This window comes from Silurus meridionalis, chromosome 2, assembly GCF_014805685.1.
Source record: "Silurus meridionalis isolate SWU-2019-XX chromosome 2, ASM1480568v1, whole genome shotgun sequence".
Classification (NCBI taxonomy): Eukaryota; Metazoa; Chordata; class Actinopteri; order Siluriformes; family Siluridae; genus Silurus; species Silurus meridionalis.
In genome coordinates this window covers 3,764,387-3,781,981 of record NC_060885.1, presented here as the reverse complement: position 1 = coordinate 3,781,981, position 17,595 = coordinate 3,764,387, and the positions used below count along the sequence as shown (strand labels likewise).

At 37.0% G+C, this 17,595-nt stretch overlaps 1 protein-coding gene across 3 annotated transcripts in view; it reads right to left on the bottom strand.

Moving 5' to 3' along the window:
• Positions 1 to 4,281: 4,281 nt before the first annotated feature.
• Positions 4,282 to 17,595, bottom strand: part of gpm6ab (glycoprotein M6Ab) — a 69,200-nt gene continuing 55,886 nt past the window's right edge. For 2 of the 3 annotated variants that reach the window (XM_046876862.1, XM_046876856.1), the window contains exons 4-7: positions 15,833 to 15,986; positions 12,940 to 13,016; positions 11,027 to 11,092; positions 4,282 to 5,162 (exon numbers count right to left, since the gene is read on the bottom strand). In XM_046876862.1, coding sequence (XP_046732818.1) covers positions 5,010 to 5,162; positions 11,027 to 11,092; positions 12,940 to 13,016; positions 15,833 to 15,986 — 450 coding nt within the window. In that variant the 3' untranslated portion in view covers positions 4,282 to 5,009. Of the gene's footprint in view, positions 5,163 to 6,751; positions 7,196 to 11,026; positions 11,093 to 12,939; positions 13,017 to 15,832; positions 15,987 to 17,595 lie in introns of those variants that run through there. The other variant, XM_046876870.1, reaches the window with a different exon arrangement.

Genomic DNA, 17,595 nt, shown 5'->3' with positions numbered 1-17,595 from the left:
GTGAAAATACAAAAGACTGATAGAGAGAGAGAGAGAGAGAGAGAGAGAGAGAGAGATGGCTGAATACTGTATATGCAACATCAGAACATTAAACTAGGACGAAACTCAAACACTACAACTGAGTAAGATATTTATCCTTTAATACTGCTGCATTACTACTCGAATACTGCACATGAGAGAAGAAGTCAAGATAAAAATCAGCGAGACAGTCAGTGTCAACATGAAAATAAACCTTTATGTCGTTTTTTATTTTTATTTTTTGTTTTATTTTTTTGTAATCAGTTAAAAACTATTCGATAACCATGCCACGAACAACCACGAGATTCACCGTCTTTAGCTAATACAATGAGTTCTTTATTTATTGGTTTGTTTTTGTTCAGTTCGGTGTTTAAAAAAAATAAATAAACAATCTTGGAGATCGAACAGTACAGCGAATCGATATCCGAATGCGCTTACTGTGTGATGCAGGATTAAAAAAAAGCTCACGATGGCCTGGAAAAGAAAAACACGACAGTGTTTCCGAATCCGAATCCGAATCCGAATCGGGAGATTCTCAGGGCAGGTAGAACCAGATCTTTTATTTCCGGCGGAAAGAGTTTGGTCCAGATTATTAAATATCAAATAATTACATCAACTCAATAAAGTTAATATAAACAGGGTCCTAAAAGTAATAGGGCACAAAATAAATAAAATAAAAATTGAATAAAATAAAAATTAATTAAAAAAAATAAAAAAATAAATAAATAAATAAATATATATTATTTTTGTTGTTGTTGTTGTTGTTGTTTTGTTGTTGTTTTGTTGTTTTGTTTTGTTTTCAAAATTAAATTAAATAAAAATTAGGTAAAAAAAAATATATATATATATATATATATATATATATATATATATATATATATATATATATATATTTTTTTTTTTTACTTAATTTTATTTAATTTTATTTAGAAAAGAAAAAAAAAAAAAACAAATGAATGCAAACATCCCCAGACTTTATATATATATATATATATATATATATATATATATATATATATATATATATATATAAAATGTCTTTTTTTTTTAATAGAGACAGAAAATGTAAATTTCAACACCTTTGTTCTTTTTTTTCAATTTAATTTTAAAAACGGAAAAAAGAGAAAACGGCTTGTAAACATTTTTACCAGACAGAAAAAAACAAGAAAATTACTTCTTTTTTTAATTTCCTCAATTCGTCTCATCACATTAAGTGTAGGAACTGAAATCTAACCATATCAAATCCATATCTGACATCCAATCCAAACATGGCAATCAAAGAGAATTTCACTTGAGGTCTTTTCTGAGGAAGAAATGTCTAAATGACAATAATATCATAAATGATAAATACATGTGATTCCTGTCACCTGAAATTCTCAGATTGAAACCATAATGTTGGATTAAACCCCTGATGGATTCTGTGCTGATGGTTGATCAGTTATTTTAGATCTTTTTTCTTTAAAAGTCCCACAAACCCAAAAAAGTCAAAGTGACACAGTAAGATTGCAAGAAATTGTAAATAATTTACATTTTGTGTAAAAATTTGATTTTGAATATAATTTCATCACACAGAATAAATGCAAAAAAAAACCTGATAAATGCAAGGTACATGAACCCTTTTTAATACAAAATTATTATTTTTAATGTAATAAAATTAATCTGAGGAGTGTAAATGAAATAAAAAAAGTAAAAAAAAAAAAAAAAAATGTAGTGCCCTATTATTTTTGGAAACTTTTTTTTTCTTTTTCTTTTTTTTTTCTTGGCAGTAGGAGTAAAATTTTAATCTTTAAAATTTATTTATAATTTAAAAACATTTTTTTTTATTATTTTTAAAAAATGTATGACTATTTTATTATTTATTTCTTGCATTGTATTTTTTTTTTGGACTGTGATATTCAGGGTCTCACCCAAAATATCAGCCAAACTCTTTTTCACATGACCGGAAATAACCAAAAAATATATGTGTGCATTTATATAGCTATAGATGTGTGTGTGTGTGTGTGTGTGTGTGTGTGTGTGTGTGTGTGTGTGTGTGTGTGTGTGTGTGTCTATTTACAGTGCAGAGGATCGATGTTTGATTTCTTTTGACTCTTGCGTAGAAGCATTTAAAAAGTTGAAGCTAAAAAAATGAGTTAAAAAAACCCGGTGTTTACTGTGGTTATGGCTTTTGAGAGAAAAATTTACAGAATCTCTCCGAGGCAAATCTAAAAGCAGGTGAGGAAATCTCCTTTATCTCCTTTATCTTCAGCCCAGAGAGGGTTTTCATCATTATTATAATTATTATTATTATTATAATTATTCTAAAAATATAAAATGTATATATTTTTTATTTTATTATATATATATATATATATATATATATATATATATATATATATATATATATATATATATATATATATATATATATAATCTCAAGATTGGGGTTGGAGCTGGTAGCTTAGTGTTTAAGGCACTGGACTTTGGATCTGAAGGTCATGAGTTCAAATCTCTGCCACTCCCGAGCCCCTGAACAAGGCCCTTAACCCCACAGCTGCTCAGTTGAATAAATGGACTAAATGAAAGTCTGCCAAATGCCATAAATTTAACATTCATCAGATCATTAAGTTCTGTTTTAACAAATTTTTTATTCTTAATTTTTAGCTCAAATTATCCCAAATTCAATAATTTAATTAGTATTTATAATTACTATTTAAAGGAAAACATTTTAAGCTCATAATTTAAACATAATAATAATAATAATAATAATAATGATAATAATGATAATAATAATAATAATAATAATAATAATAATAATAATAATAATAAGATACACCTTTATTCATCCCACAGTGGGGAAATTATTATTAATGATTCAATTGTTATTATTAATAGAATTTTATTTTATTATTATTATTATTATTATTATTATTATTATTATTATTTTAATTATTATTATTATTATTATAAGGTGTCTATGCAACTTTGGTGCTTGGCCCCCACTAATAATAATAATAACAATAATAATAACAATAATAATAATAATAATAATAATAATAATAATAATCCTCTCTGGACTTCTAGGAAGATCACATGGAGACTTTCTAGGTTACTTGTAAGTGCACACTTCACAGATTTACGACCAACGGTCTGAGACGAAGCACTACAGCATCATACTGCAATTAATGTACGATTAAAAAGCTCCACTTAAGGAACAAAAATGCAACTTGAAGGTTTGTTCTGGCTCTTTAGACAATGTGCTGGGAAAGAACCGGTCCAATTCGCCAAAACCGGAAGGTGATGATCTGCATGAAACCATGTGTTTTATTTTTCCTGCCATTTTGTTTCTTTAACCTTGAATCATAAAAAACAGAAGCACCAGTGTCACAGCTTCATCTTATTCCTAGTGTACATTTCTGAGATCTAGGTAACATACAAATATTTTTGTTTGTGTGTGTGTGCACGTGTTTGTAAAAAGTCGCTTTGAGGTTCGATCAGATCTCAGAGCATTTGCTGGAAAGGAATCTGTGTAATCATGCGAGTTTGGTCATGCCTTGGATGTAAAAAATAATGAAAACAATAAGAAAACGAGGCCCTGTTTAAGTTCTATACGGATGATAAAATCAGGTTAAAGTCATAAAAATATCAGCGTAAAATTCCATACACTGCTTTCCAGGAGTCAAACGATTGCCATTATGTGCAGGAGGCGTATTGCTAATCCTATAACTAGCCATCGTGCTAGCTACGTACTCTTGAGCGGTTTCTTCACTCACATTAACAGCACTAGCATAACATCAGGTAACTGGATGTTAGCATTCTTAAAAAGCTTTCTGTGTCTTTTTATCGCTATTTTTTATCTTCAGTAAGATTCATTATTTCACTCCGAGGTTAGAAATGTTAAAAATGTTACAGTTATTTATGGCTGAAGAATATTAATAATAGTGTAGCTAGCAATGTGGCTAATTTCCCCATCTTGTCAGACATGACGTATCATAATTCACTTTTCTCATGATCGTTAAAAGCTTAAAAAAGTAGTTTGACGTTGTTGGTTTGTAATATATATGTTCGTGTCTTTAATGAATAGATGACTCTTATTCATCGACGCTGATGACGATCAGAATTGTAAAAATTAATAAAAATTAAAAAAAAAAAACAACATTTAAATTAACCTTTAATAAGAAAAAATCTTTCAAAAATTCATTTTAGAAAGTCTTTAAAAATCAATGAAAAAATTAATGTGTGATATTATATTTGGGGGGGAAAAATTAAAGAAAAAAATGAACCTTTTATTTATTAAATTTAGTCTTTGGCATTTATTTGAAATTCCGTAACTCTTTTTCTTATTAATTGGTAAAACATCGTCGCAGTGTTTTTGCAAACTCTTCAAATGCCTGACTCAAATAGGGTGTGTTTTATGTAAATTTGTTGCGAATGAGAGCACACCCGGGCGTGTTATATGTCACTAATCGGCTGGTTATGAGTTCAAGTTCCAGCACCACCAAGCCGCCTCTGTTGGGCCCCTGAGTATGGCCCTTGAGCCTCATTTGCTTAAAAGAAAAAGAAAAAAACGTGAGATTATTGTAAGTTGCTTTTGATAAAAGGCCGTCTGTTAAATGTAATAATAAAGGGGTAGTGGGTGGAGCGTATGTTCGAATGGGTGGAGCTTATGTGCTAGTGGGTGGGGCTTGTCAAACGACAACTTGTTTTGGGAATTCGAAGTGGATCGGTTCGCATTTTGACGCCACGTCGAAGGATAAGAGCCATCGGAAAAAAATTTACAAGAGAAAAGTCACAATAGAAATGGAAAAAAACCCAAAAAAACATACAAGTGTGTGAAAGTCCATGATCTTGGCGATCCTCTAAACAATCAAAACTCATTACATGTGTGCTTATATATGTGTGTGTGTGTGTGTGTGTTGTCTAGGGAAGGAAAGGAACATGCTGGGATTGTGTGTATGTGTATTTGTATATATATGTGTGTGTGTGTGTGTGTGTGTGTGTGTGTGTATGGTTTATGTGTAGGCGTTAAGGCGCTCTTTGGAGCGAGTGGAGTGAATATCGTGAAGCTCCTGCTCCTCCTTGCTCTTGATGTCTTCGTACTTCTGCATACGGCACGCGTCCTTCACGTAGGCCCAGTTCGCCGCCAGGACCATCAGGTAGTGCACCTGCGTCAACAAAGAGCAGCGCCGGCCACAGACACGGGGTTAGTATGCGACACAGGGAGGTTACTGCGCTCAAACATGTCATCAAAACAATGTCAACTGTTATTACACACTTCAGACTGTTAATACACCTCGTCCTCGCGGAGGAAGGATAAGGAACAGGAAGTTACCATCAGCCGAGTTACTGATTATTTCCGAACAGAGTGAAAGGTCAAGAGGTTTAGTTCTGAAGTACCCTGCTGTATTTACTGAAGAACGTGGTGGATCCACCTCTGCCAAACATGCTCCATGATGACATCATACATACTGAATTCAGCCGTGTTGATTACAATGTAGTGATTCAGTACTTCGTAATGCTTCTGAATCTGTTTCAGTGTGATACAGTTCATCAGTACTTGGATTGTTTGTTTTTTTTAAGATATTTGATGACACTACTGAATGTGCTGTAGATAAATATATTAGGGTTGTACAGGTACACGTATTTTACCCCGAAATCTTTCAGTACAGCGCTGCAATGCAATCCTTTTTACGTGTGGAACATCGTTACAATCTGAGTTTCCTCAGGAATGTATTAAGTGGCGGACTGTAAGTTTGTTTAGTCTCCGACTCACACATTTTTAGATTATTATTAAACTCGAAAACATACACAATGACAGGGGTATTAAAAAGAGACTAGAGTTAGCGCAGTGTTGCTGTGGATACTCACTCCGTACCGGAAATACAAAATATTATATTCTACATTATTTAACCAAGAAGGCATTTTATTTAAAAGTGCTTTAAAACTGTAAACTGTTGATGTTCACAAATGTTAAAAATAATAAAATAATTATATAAAAAAAAAGAGAGATTTTATGTTTTGTATTACTTCCCTTAACAAAAATTTAACCGAACCGCCACTTAAAAAACGAACTATGAATTTTGTGTATCACTAAACCCCTGATAAACCCCTTATATATATCAGTGGTGGGCGGTCAGGGTCAGTAAATTCTTCTCTGCTGGTCTAAACACTATCAGAAGCACTGACCTACATTTACAACCTAAATTATAAAATTTGTTCAATGAAATTGTATTAATTTATTCCCAACAGTTTATTCTCTTCATTCTGTAGTGTTTCTCTCGGCTGCACTGCTTCCAGTACGTGTATGTGGATGTTAGATTTTTTGTCCAATCAGATTTGAGCCTCTATGTGCTGCCATGTCGATCTAATCTGCTCAGAGCCTTCATAGTCAGTACTGCTGGCCTTTTTACCACAGTCTCCTTAAGAAATAGCTCTGTTTCTTCACAAATCAGATTTCTTATTCTCCTCACAGGGCAGCTCGCTGTCCCAGAATAGCATCAGCATTTTTCCGTCCTCTGATTGGTTGTTCAGAGGGAATCTGTTACAGCCAAGTTTGACTGGTAAATCACGTGTGTAGCTCTGCACACATTAATACATCAAGGTTAGACTTTTTTATGCCTACGGAGGAAGAGAAATTGATTTGCTCTTGGACATATTTAAAAATACATTTTGAAGAAAAGCTAGACATCGTGAGGAGGTCGGCCAACCCCGAAGCTAGCTAGCGTGTCTCAGCCCGGGAAAGGGTTTGTTCACCACTTCCAGACCAGTGAATACGAGCGGTACCACTGGATTACAGCCTCTGAGGGGCGCTGCACATTACGAGTCTGCATCTCTGGTGAGTAGGTTTTGTTTTATTAAAATTTGGTTAGATGGAACTTTGCTCGACAGGTGGACCACCACGTTACTACACCACATACAGTGAACACAAGGAACACATAGAAGCCTGGATTGTTTTTGTGTTAAGGTAATTAAAGGGACGTCATTAGGACTGGGGGGTCATTTCCGTGTTTGTGTGTTATTGACGGAGTCAACATCCCAGTCTCTCTGTGTGTGTGTGTGTGTGTGTGTGTGTGTGTGTGTGTGTGTGTGTGTGTATAGTGAAGACGTGTGCGGGGCTTCAGAATCGTGTGCAGTATCTCCCCGAGCTCTGAGTGAACAGTGTGACGTAATTACGCACAAGAACAGAACTGGACACCATCTGTGACATGACCAATGACATCACAACACACATACACACACACACACACACACACACACACACACACACACACACACACATAGGACAGAGAGAGAAAGGACGGGTGTCACTACATCTTGCTGAATAAATGTAAGAAAAAATGAATCATTTGCATGTTTAATTTTATGTTAATAATAATAACAATAATAATAAAAAATATTAATAACATTTAAAAAAGCAATAAAAGAACAGCCGCATCATCAGTTTCTTTTCTGTTTTCTTTTTAAATGGATAAATACACATATTACATTATTTGGAAAATGTCTTAGGGAATAAAAATATTAATTAATAAATACTAATAATATGAAAAATATTTAATTTAAGCAAATAATTATATAATAATTACACTGTAAAGATTTTGCTCTTGTATGGTGTTTGAGACACATGCATGTTACTTTTGTTTCTATGCAACAAACTAGTAAAAAGATAAATACAGAAGAATTGGACCGTCAATGACTTGATTTTGTTTTGTTCTGCTGTAAATAAAATATGGGTTTATAAAATCTAAAAATCATTGCATTCTGTTTTAATTTACATTTACACACATATATATATATAATTTTTAATAATTTTGTTTATTTAAATTGTTTTAATTAAATCAATAAAGAAATTTATTTTATGATCAGTTTTATTAAAATCTATTTGTTTATTCACTATTTTTGTATATTTTTTAACTAATTATTTGTATGATACAGCTGCAAATAAGTATTTGAACACCTGAGAAAGTCAATGTTAATATTTGGTACAGTAGACTTTGTTTGCAATTACAGAGGTCAAACGTTTCCTGTAGTTTTTCACCAGGTTTGCACACACTGCAGGAGGGATTTTGGCCCACTCCTCCACACAGATCTTCTCTAGATCAGTCAGGTTTCTGGCCTGTCACTGAGAAACACCGAGTTTGAGCTCCCTCTAAAGATTCTCTATTGAGCCCCAGTCCGAGGGAGATTGACAGTCATGTTTAGCTTCTTCCATTTTCTATTGATTGCTCCAACAGTGGACCTTTTTTCACCAAGCTGCTTGGCAATTTCCCCGTAGCCCTTTCCAGCCTTGTGGAGGTGTACAATTTTGTCTCTAGTGTCTTTGGACAGCTCGTTGGTCTTGGCCATGTTAGCAGTTGGATTCTTACTGATTGTATGGGGTGGAAAGGTGTCTTTATGCAGCTAACGACCTCAAACAGGTGCATCTAATTTAGGATAATAAATGTAGTGGAGGTGGACATTTTAAAGGCAGACTAACAGGTCTTTGAGGGTCAGAATTCTAGCTGATAGACAGGTGTTCAAATACTTATTTGCAGCTGTATCATACAAATAAATAGTTAAAAAATCATATATTGTAATTTCTGGATTTTTTTTTTTTAGATTATGTCTCTCACAGTGGACATGCACCTACGATGACAATTTCAGACCCTCCATGATTTCTAAGTGGGAGAACTTGCAAAATAGCAGGGTGTTCAAATACTTATTTTCCTCACTGTATAGTACAGTACAGGTTCTCAGTTACTGTGAATTGTATTCAAATATACATATTAAAATATTTAATGATATATTTATGCATAAATTATATTTCTTTTTTTCTCAGTACAGTGCAAAACATATATTATCATACTATTACGCTTCCAACGAATTAAACTCACACAATATGTGTATGTGATGTCTAGATATGTGTAATAAACCTTTTACACAGCAGTAGTTTGAAATAAATAAGATACAGGTTTTAGCAATGACATTAATTAGGGTTCCATTTTATTTAGGTTTATAAGTTCCTGCTATTGCTCATGTGTAAGGGGAGATCACACTAAATCCCTGCCACTTTAGCCTATAGATTTTTTTATTTATTTTTTCAGATTTTTCCTGTTCTGAATTTTCTGAAATGTCATTTGATTGTTATATATAATAATTGAAGAACAAATCTAACAGTATATATAACGTTTTATTGGTGTGTGCATGTGTGTGTTGCACTGGGACAATATAATAATAATAATAATAATAATAATAATAATAATAATAATAATAATAATAATAATAATAATACAGTTCACTAGGTGGGCCACTAGGTGGCGGGTTTTGCCTGCAAATGCTACAGACCGGAGTAGGACGCGGTGTTGAGGTGATGTAATTTTATAAAGAACCTAACAAGACCGTGTGTGTGTGTGTGTGTGTGTGTGTGTGTGTGTGTGTGTGTGTGTGTGTGTGTTGGGATTTTAAATATCTTGACATTTCATTTTGTGCTATTTATCGCATTTTAGGTCACTGTGTTTCTCTGTCCACACACACACACACACACACACACACTCCTAAAGATATACACCCAGTAAGAATCATACATTTAAACGTTCAGAATTATTTAGCCCATATACACCTATAGACCTACATGCTTACACACACACACACACACACACACACACACACACACACACACACACCATTTATATATATCTTATTTGTCCTCTTTAGCTGGTGCAGGGGAGCGGCTGTTTTTTTTTTTTTAACAAGAGGCTTCTTTGCGCGCGCACACACACACACCACTTTTCTTTTTTTTTACTTTCCATCTCTTCTCCTCTCCTCTTCTTTGTTTCCATGGCAACAGCCCCTATGCATTTTCAATGCAGAGCATTCCTTTACTCGTTCTCCGTCACCCTGCTTCCTCCTCCCTAACTCTCTCTCTCTCTCTCTCTTTCTCCCTCCCTCCCTAACTCTCTCTCTCTCTCTCTCCCTCCCTAACTCTCTCTCTCTCTCCTCCCTAACTCTCTCTCTCTCTCTCTCTCCCTCCCTAACTCTCTCTCTCTTCATTCTGCGCCCCTGTCCTCTTCTTTGTTCTCTATCCTCTGTTTCACCTCTTTACCTTTCTCATTGAGTTCTCTGTCTGTCGCTTCTTTTCTTTCTCTCTCTCTCTCTCTCTCTCTCTCTCTCTCTCTCTCTCTTTATTTCTTTCTTAATCTCAATATAAATATATATATATATATATATATATATATATTTACACACACACTACACACTACACACACACTGTACACACAGTCTGTCCATCCTGCCTTTCTTTCTTTTTCATTTTTGCTATTCCTTTCACCCTCCTTTCCTTCCTTCTTTACTTCCTCCATTTCTTCCTCCTTTCCTCACTGCCTCTCTTCAATCCACCCTAACTGTCTTACTCATTCCTTCTGCCTCTCCTTCCTTCCTCCTTTCTTCTTTCCTTCCTTTATTCCTTCCTTCCTACCTTTCTTCTTTCCTTCCTCCTTTCTTCTTTCCTTCCTTTTTTCTTTCCTTCCTTCTTTCCTTCCTTCCTTCCTTCCTTTCTACCTTCCTTCCCTCCTGTATTCTTTCCTTACTTCTTTCCTTCCTTCTTTCATTCCTTCCTTCTTCCCTTCTTGTATTCCTCCCTCCCTTCTGACTGACGTCCCATGTCCCTATTGTGAGTTTGGTTAATCCTGAATTCTCTGCACCCAAACAGAAATCACCCTGGAGTTTTTTTCTTTCTCCTGGACAAGCTGATGATTTTATAACGTTTCTGGTCCTGAATAAGAAAAAAGTGAATAGCCTGGAAAGTGGAATGATAAATAGATGAACAGATGGATTATGAAATGCTTATGAACGAAAGAAAAAAGAATTGCATTGCATTAAAGAGACTTGTTATTTGCAGTGTGATGTAAAATGATGCACCGTACAGAGTAAGAGAGTGATGGGAAAGTGGAAGTGATGGAAGTGATAAAGTGTGTTAAAAAGGAAAGAAAAAGGAGAGAGAAAGAGAAATAGAGTAAAAGAGAGAGGGAGAGAGGTTGAGTAATAAACGGCTTACCATGGCAATGACGGCTGCTCCTGCCCCCGCCAGAGCACAAACGAACAAGTGGAATGTCAGATCCAACTGAGAGACGAGACAAAGGAAGGAAAAGACTAATTTAAAATGTCCAGGAAACAAACTCAGACACTCGTAGAACCAAGACAATTTGATTTTGCCCAGACAAGTGTCTCCCAGAGAAATTCTCAAATCTGAATTGGTCAGAAGGTATTAAGTAATTTTCTATATTGTTTTGATATGTTAGAGTTTCTATAGCAACTGATAAATACTGAATTGTTGAGTGGATTTCAGTTTATTTCATTTCAAGGGGACGAGTCTCCAGTGTTTTTTAGGTTTTTTTATTAACATGACATGCTGGATATTTCTGCCTTATTATCTTTAGAAGAAAAAATACAATAGAATAAGGTTGCCATGTTGGTTTCTTTCACTTTTCAGAAAAAGTCCCCAACCTTCCCTGCTCCGAAACAACCCCGAACCATTACGCTTCCACCTCCATGTTGTTTCAGGCCAGGAACAAACTAACAGAGGAGATCAGATGGCCCAGACAGTGTTTCACCAGCCTGCCTGCCTAAAAGTCTGTGCTGACCAACTGACCCCCATCTTCACTCAGATCTTTAACAGATCACTGGAGCTGTGTGTATTTCCCTACTGCTTCAAACGATAATTCCAGTCCCCAAAAAAACCCAAATCACTGGTTTTAATAACCTGTTGCTCTCACGTCTGTGATCATGAAGTCATTTGAAAGACTGGTCCTGGCCTTCCTGAAGGACATCACTGGACCTCCGCTGGATCCCCTTCATTTTGCCCATAAAGCAAACAGGTCTGCAGATGATGCAGTCAACATGGGACTGCATTATATACTGCAACATCTTGACGGACCTGGGACCTACGCAAGGATCTTGTTTTTAGACTTCAGTTCGGCCTTTAATACCATCATTCCTGACCTTCTCTCAGCCAAACTGACCCAGCTCTCTGTGCCCACTCCAATCTGTCTGTGGATCACCAGCTTCTTGACAGACAGGCAGCAGACAGTGAGGCTGGGCAAACTCACATCCAGGTCTATCACTATCAGCACTGGTGTTCCCCATTGCTCTTCTCCCTGTACACAAATGACTGCACCTCTAAAAACCCCTCTGTCAAGCTCCTGAAGTTTGCGGACGACACTCATCCAGACAGGAGGTTAAAGAGTTGGCTGTCTGGTGCAACCACCACAACCTGGAGCTCAACACACTCAAAATAGTGGAGATAATCATGGACTTCAGGAGAAACCCCTACCACTCCCCCCCCACTCACCATCATGAACAGCACTGTAACAACAGTGGAGTCATTCAAGTTTGTGGGTACCGCCATCTCTCAGGACCTGAAGTGGGACAATAACATTGACTCCATTGCTAAAAAGGCCCAGCAGAGGATGTTCTGCCTTTGCCAACTGAGGAAATTCATCCTTTTGACATTTTTTATGTGCTTTATCTGTCAGTAATTACCTCAAAATGATAAATTAAATTATAAATCAATTAGAAAGAATCTGATTATTGTGGAGCTGTATCCTAAATTCAACAATTAATTTCTATTTGTAGAACACTTTTAACAATGGAAATTGTCTCAAATCAGATTTACAGAGATACAGCAGTTAAAAAAGAATGTATACATTTCTTCCATAAAATTGTACATTTATCTCTAATGAGTGACCCACTGGTGACTGTGGCATGGAACAACTTTCTGAGAGGAATGTGGAAGAAACCTTGAGAGGAACCAGACTCAAAAGAAAACCCATGCTTATCTGGGTGGCAGCAACTGTCTATTCATTACAGTTCCATCACTGTTAAAATATTTGCTTTGTAATTGTTTTAATAACTGCCCTTTTTTGATACAATTCTAGAGACTTTTACTAGAGTGGAAGACAGGAGACTGACCTCGTCAGAAGCACACATCTGGTTGAACTTGTCGGTTCCAGTGCAGATCTTCCTGTCATCATTAGTGGTTACAATTCCTGAAAGAAAATCCAGAAGGAAGGAAAAATAACCTTATTAATCACTAACCTAACTGTGTGTTGTTTATTTAAATCCTGAACCTCATGTTAAGCATATTAACGGTCAGGGTGTTGTTTCACAAAAATGCGATAAAGGAAGAAATCGTTGGAAGACAGAGTCTATTTGTGAGGCTTATATCATTCTGACCAATGATTTACATTGATGAGAAATGGGAAACCTATAACCTATAATGTATACACAGCCTCACTTAGATCAAATCACCACTGATCACCTGGGCTGTTTAATAATCAAGTGCGACAAACAGGATAGGATACCAGTGCCTTTTTCAGCATAGTCAAATTTTGGTTTCTAATTGTTCAGAAGATGTTGATTAATCTGATTGTAGTGCTGCTGCAAACCACAGCTTTATACTCCTATAGTATTTAACCAAATACAAACAACATTAAAAGGTTCTCCAGTTTCAGGATTCTTTATCAGTCAGAGCTTTCTGATATCTCCAGGACTTTTTTCAAACAAACAAACAGAATAACCCAAAAACCCATATGCAGTTTTAAAAACGACTTGGGCCATCATGAACCAGCCCAAACAATTTTTCCCCCTTGGTAGACGCCAAAAGCCTCTTTTATATATATATATCAGGATCCCTAACCCTGCCTCTAACCCGTTCTTACAAACCCTGACCCATTCTCACTTATACTAACCTGTTCTTACTAACCCTGCCCCTAACCTGTTTTTACTAACCCTAATATGTTTTTACTGACCCTAACCTGTTCTCACTAACCCTAACTCATTCTCACTTATACTAACCTGTTCTTACTAACCCTGCCCCTAACCTGTTCTTACTAACCCTAATCTGTTCTTACTAACCCTAATTTATTCTCACTTATACTAACCTGTTCTTACTAACCCTGCCCCTAACCTGTTTTTACTAACCCTAATCTGTTCTTACTAACCCTAACTCATTCTCACTTATACTAACCTGTTCTTACTAACCCTGACCCTAACCTGTTCTTACTAACCCTAATCTGTTCTTACTAACCCTAATCTGTTCCTACTAACCCTAACCTGTTCTTACTAACCCTAACCTGTTCTTACTAACCGTAACCCGTTCTTACAAACCCTAACCTGTTCTTACTAACCCTAATCTGTTCTTACCTAATCTGTTCTTACCTGTTTTCACTAACCCTACCCCTAACCCATTCGTACTAACCCTACCCCTAACCCGTTCTCACTAACCCTACCCCTAACCCGTTCTCCAACCATACCCCTAACCCATTCTCACTAACCCTGCCCCTAACCCGTTCTCACTAACCCTGCCTCTAACCCGTTCTCACTAACCCTACCCCTAACCCTAACCCGTTCTCTAATCCTACCCCAAACCTATTCTCACTAATCCTACCCCAAACCCATTCTCACTAACCCTGCCCCTAACCCGTTCTCACTAACCCTGCCCCTAACCCGTTCCTACTAACCCTGCCCCTAACCCGTTCTCACTAACCCTACCCCTAACCCTAACCCGTTCTCTAACCCTACCCCTAACCCATTCTCACTAACCCTGCCCCTAACCCGTTCTCACTAACCTAACCTGTTCTTCGAACCTTCCCTAACCCATTCTCACTAACCCTAACCCTAACCCGTTCTCCAACCCTACCCATAACTCGTTCTCACTAACCCTAACCCGTTCTCACTAACCCTACCCCTACCCCTAACCCGTTCTTACTAACCCTAACCTGTTCTTACTAACCGTAACCCGTTTTCACTAACCCTAATCTGTTCTTACTAACCCTAATCTGTTCTTACTAACCGTAACCTGTTCTCACTAACCCTAACCTGTTCTTACTAACCCTAATCTGTTCTTACTAACCCTAACCCGTTTTCACTAACCCTACCCCTAACCCTAACCCATTCGTACTAACCCTACCCCTAACCTGTTCTCACTAACCCTACCCCTAACCCGCTCACCAACCATACCCCTAACCTATTCTCACTAACCCTGCCCCTAACCCGTTCTCACTAACCCTGCCTCTAACCCGTTCTCACTAACCCTGCCTCTAACCCGTTCTCACTAACCCTGCTTCTAACCCATTCTCACTAACCCTACCCCTAACCCGTTCTCTAATCCTACCCCAAACCCATTCTCACTAACCCTGCCCCTAACCCGTTCTCACTAACCCTGCCCCTAACCCGTTCTCAGTAACCCTGCCCCTAACCCATTCTCACTAACCCTACCCCAAACCCTAACCCGTTCACTAACCCTGCCCCTAACCCGTTCTCACTAACTCCTAACCCGTTCTTGAACCTTCCCTAACCCATTCTCACTAACCCTGCCCATAACTCGTTCTCACTAACCCTAACCTATTCTCACTAACCCTACCCCTAACCCATACTTACTAACCCTAACCCGTTCTCACTAACCCTACCCCTAACCCTAACCCATTCTCTAACCCTACCCCTAACCCATTTTTACTAACCCTGCCCCTAACCCGTTCTTACTAACCCTGCCCCTAACCCATTCTCACTAACCCTACCCCTAACCCTAACCCGTTCTCTAACCCTACCCCTAACCCATTCTCACTAACCCTGCCCCTAACCAGTTCTCACTACCCCTAACCCTAACCTATTCTCAGTAACTCTCCCCATAACCTATTCTCACTAACCCTAACTCGTTCTCACTAAACCCATCCCTACCCCTAACCGGTTCTCACTAATGCTAACCCATTCTTACTAACCCTACCCCAAACCCTAACCCAAATGTGATGGGTTGGGAGTGAGAATGTGTATGTTTAACATGAACAAAGAGACATTCACCACATACCAAACTGGCGCAGATCGAAGCACAGGTTGGCTCCCTCAGCGACTGTGCTGTTCTGGCAGGTGTTCCAGATGTTGAAGTACATGAAGACTGGGAGAGAGGTGAAGACCGTCACACCCAGCCAGGCCAGCATGAAGATGTAGGTCAACATGATGAACTGGGGAGAGAAGGACACAAAAACATCATCAACAACAACTGGTAATGTGAGTTTTAATTAATAAAGGGATATTTTTTTTTTATGAAAGAGACAGTAGCAGCTGATTGCCTATGAACATCATTAGATTAGAAATTTAAATATAAAATCAGATATATATATATATATATATATATATATATATATATATATATACATATATATATACACACACCATAATTTCCGGACTATAAAGCGCACCCATATATAAGCCGCACCCACTGAATTTTACAAATATTTTTATTTTTAACATAAATAAGCCGTGTCTGTCTATAAGCCGCTATAAGTCTACACTAATGTACTTTACACAGGCTTTAACGAAAGACACGTTACACACGGTGTAACGGGTAAAATATGTTGCGCTTCCTTTAGGATCATAGCGGTATTTTGGGAATAGCATGCCACTGCATTCTTCCGGTTTTATTCAGGTATTATTTTGGAAACCTGTCTGTGCTTATATGATTTCTGTTGTAACTGGAGTTAGCGAGCTCTCCCTTCACCCAGACTCAACGCGTTACAACGGCTTGTATCTAAACAGTAGCCTACCAGGAAAGTCGTTGTTCACTGTTTTCCTCCTTGCTTTCACAACTATTACTTTCGGGAGTTTGTCTTTTGGCATTGTCGTGCGTTTAAAAATCACCTGATGGAAGTTTTTTCTCCTGAAGCCGTGCAGCTCAGAACACAGGTGAGGTGCGTTTTTTTCGTTTCCGTTCGGAAATTTCATTGGTCTAATGTTATGGGGCTCAGTTTTTTGGCTTCAAGTTTGTGAAACCGGGAAAAAAATTCATAAATTAGCCACTTCGTTGTTTAAGCCGTGAGGTTCAAAACGTGGGAAAAAAGTAGCGGCTTATAGTCCGAAAAATACAGTAGATATATAAATTAAATCATGAGGTTCGCTTCATTGTAATCAGCTATCAGGGTCAATCAATTGTAGGTAGAATGTAATGTAATGTAGAATGTAATCGCCACCTTCAAATAGACACAATGTTAATGTAAAGGTTATTAATAAAAATTTCCCAGATCACAATTTTAAACAAACTTGACACAAGCTTTTTTGGAATTCCAAGCAACAAAACATAACATTTGTCTGGAACGATCCATCAGAATATCTTCATATCTACAGTATATTTCAAAGTTTCTTCTCAGTATTGTGTTTTTGCTACTGGTGAAAAATACATTATATGGACAAAAGCTTCCCAGGAGTGGCAGCAGATGATACCAGGGCTTGACCCCCTGTCCTTCTGATCAGTAACCCAAACACCTAACCACTTAGCCACCAGTATGTATGGAGATAAAGAAGCATAAAGCTAAAAAAAAATAAAGTTTAGAATTAAATAGCAGAGCACTGCTGTTCCTGGTGAGGGTAAATAGCGTATACAATTAGCATGCTTTGCTAACCTGTTAACAAAGCTAGTATGTCTTCAATGCATTACGTTCATCATACATTGCATCATAAAATCAGTGATGTAGAAATTGTCCATAGGCTATGCACATAAATGGGAGATTTCTGTTCATTAATTCTTAGTAACTGCCTGATCAGTGTTTGGATACTTGGTTTGTAATTTTGGCCAAC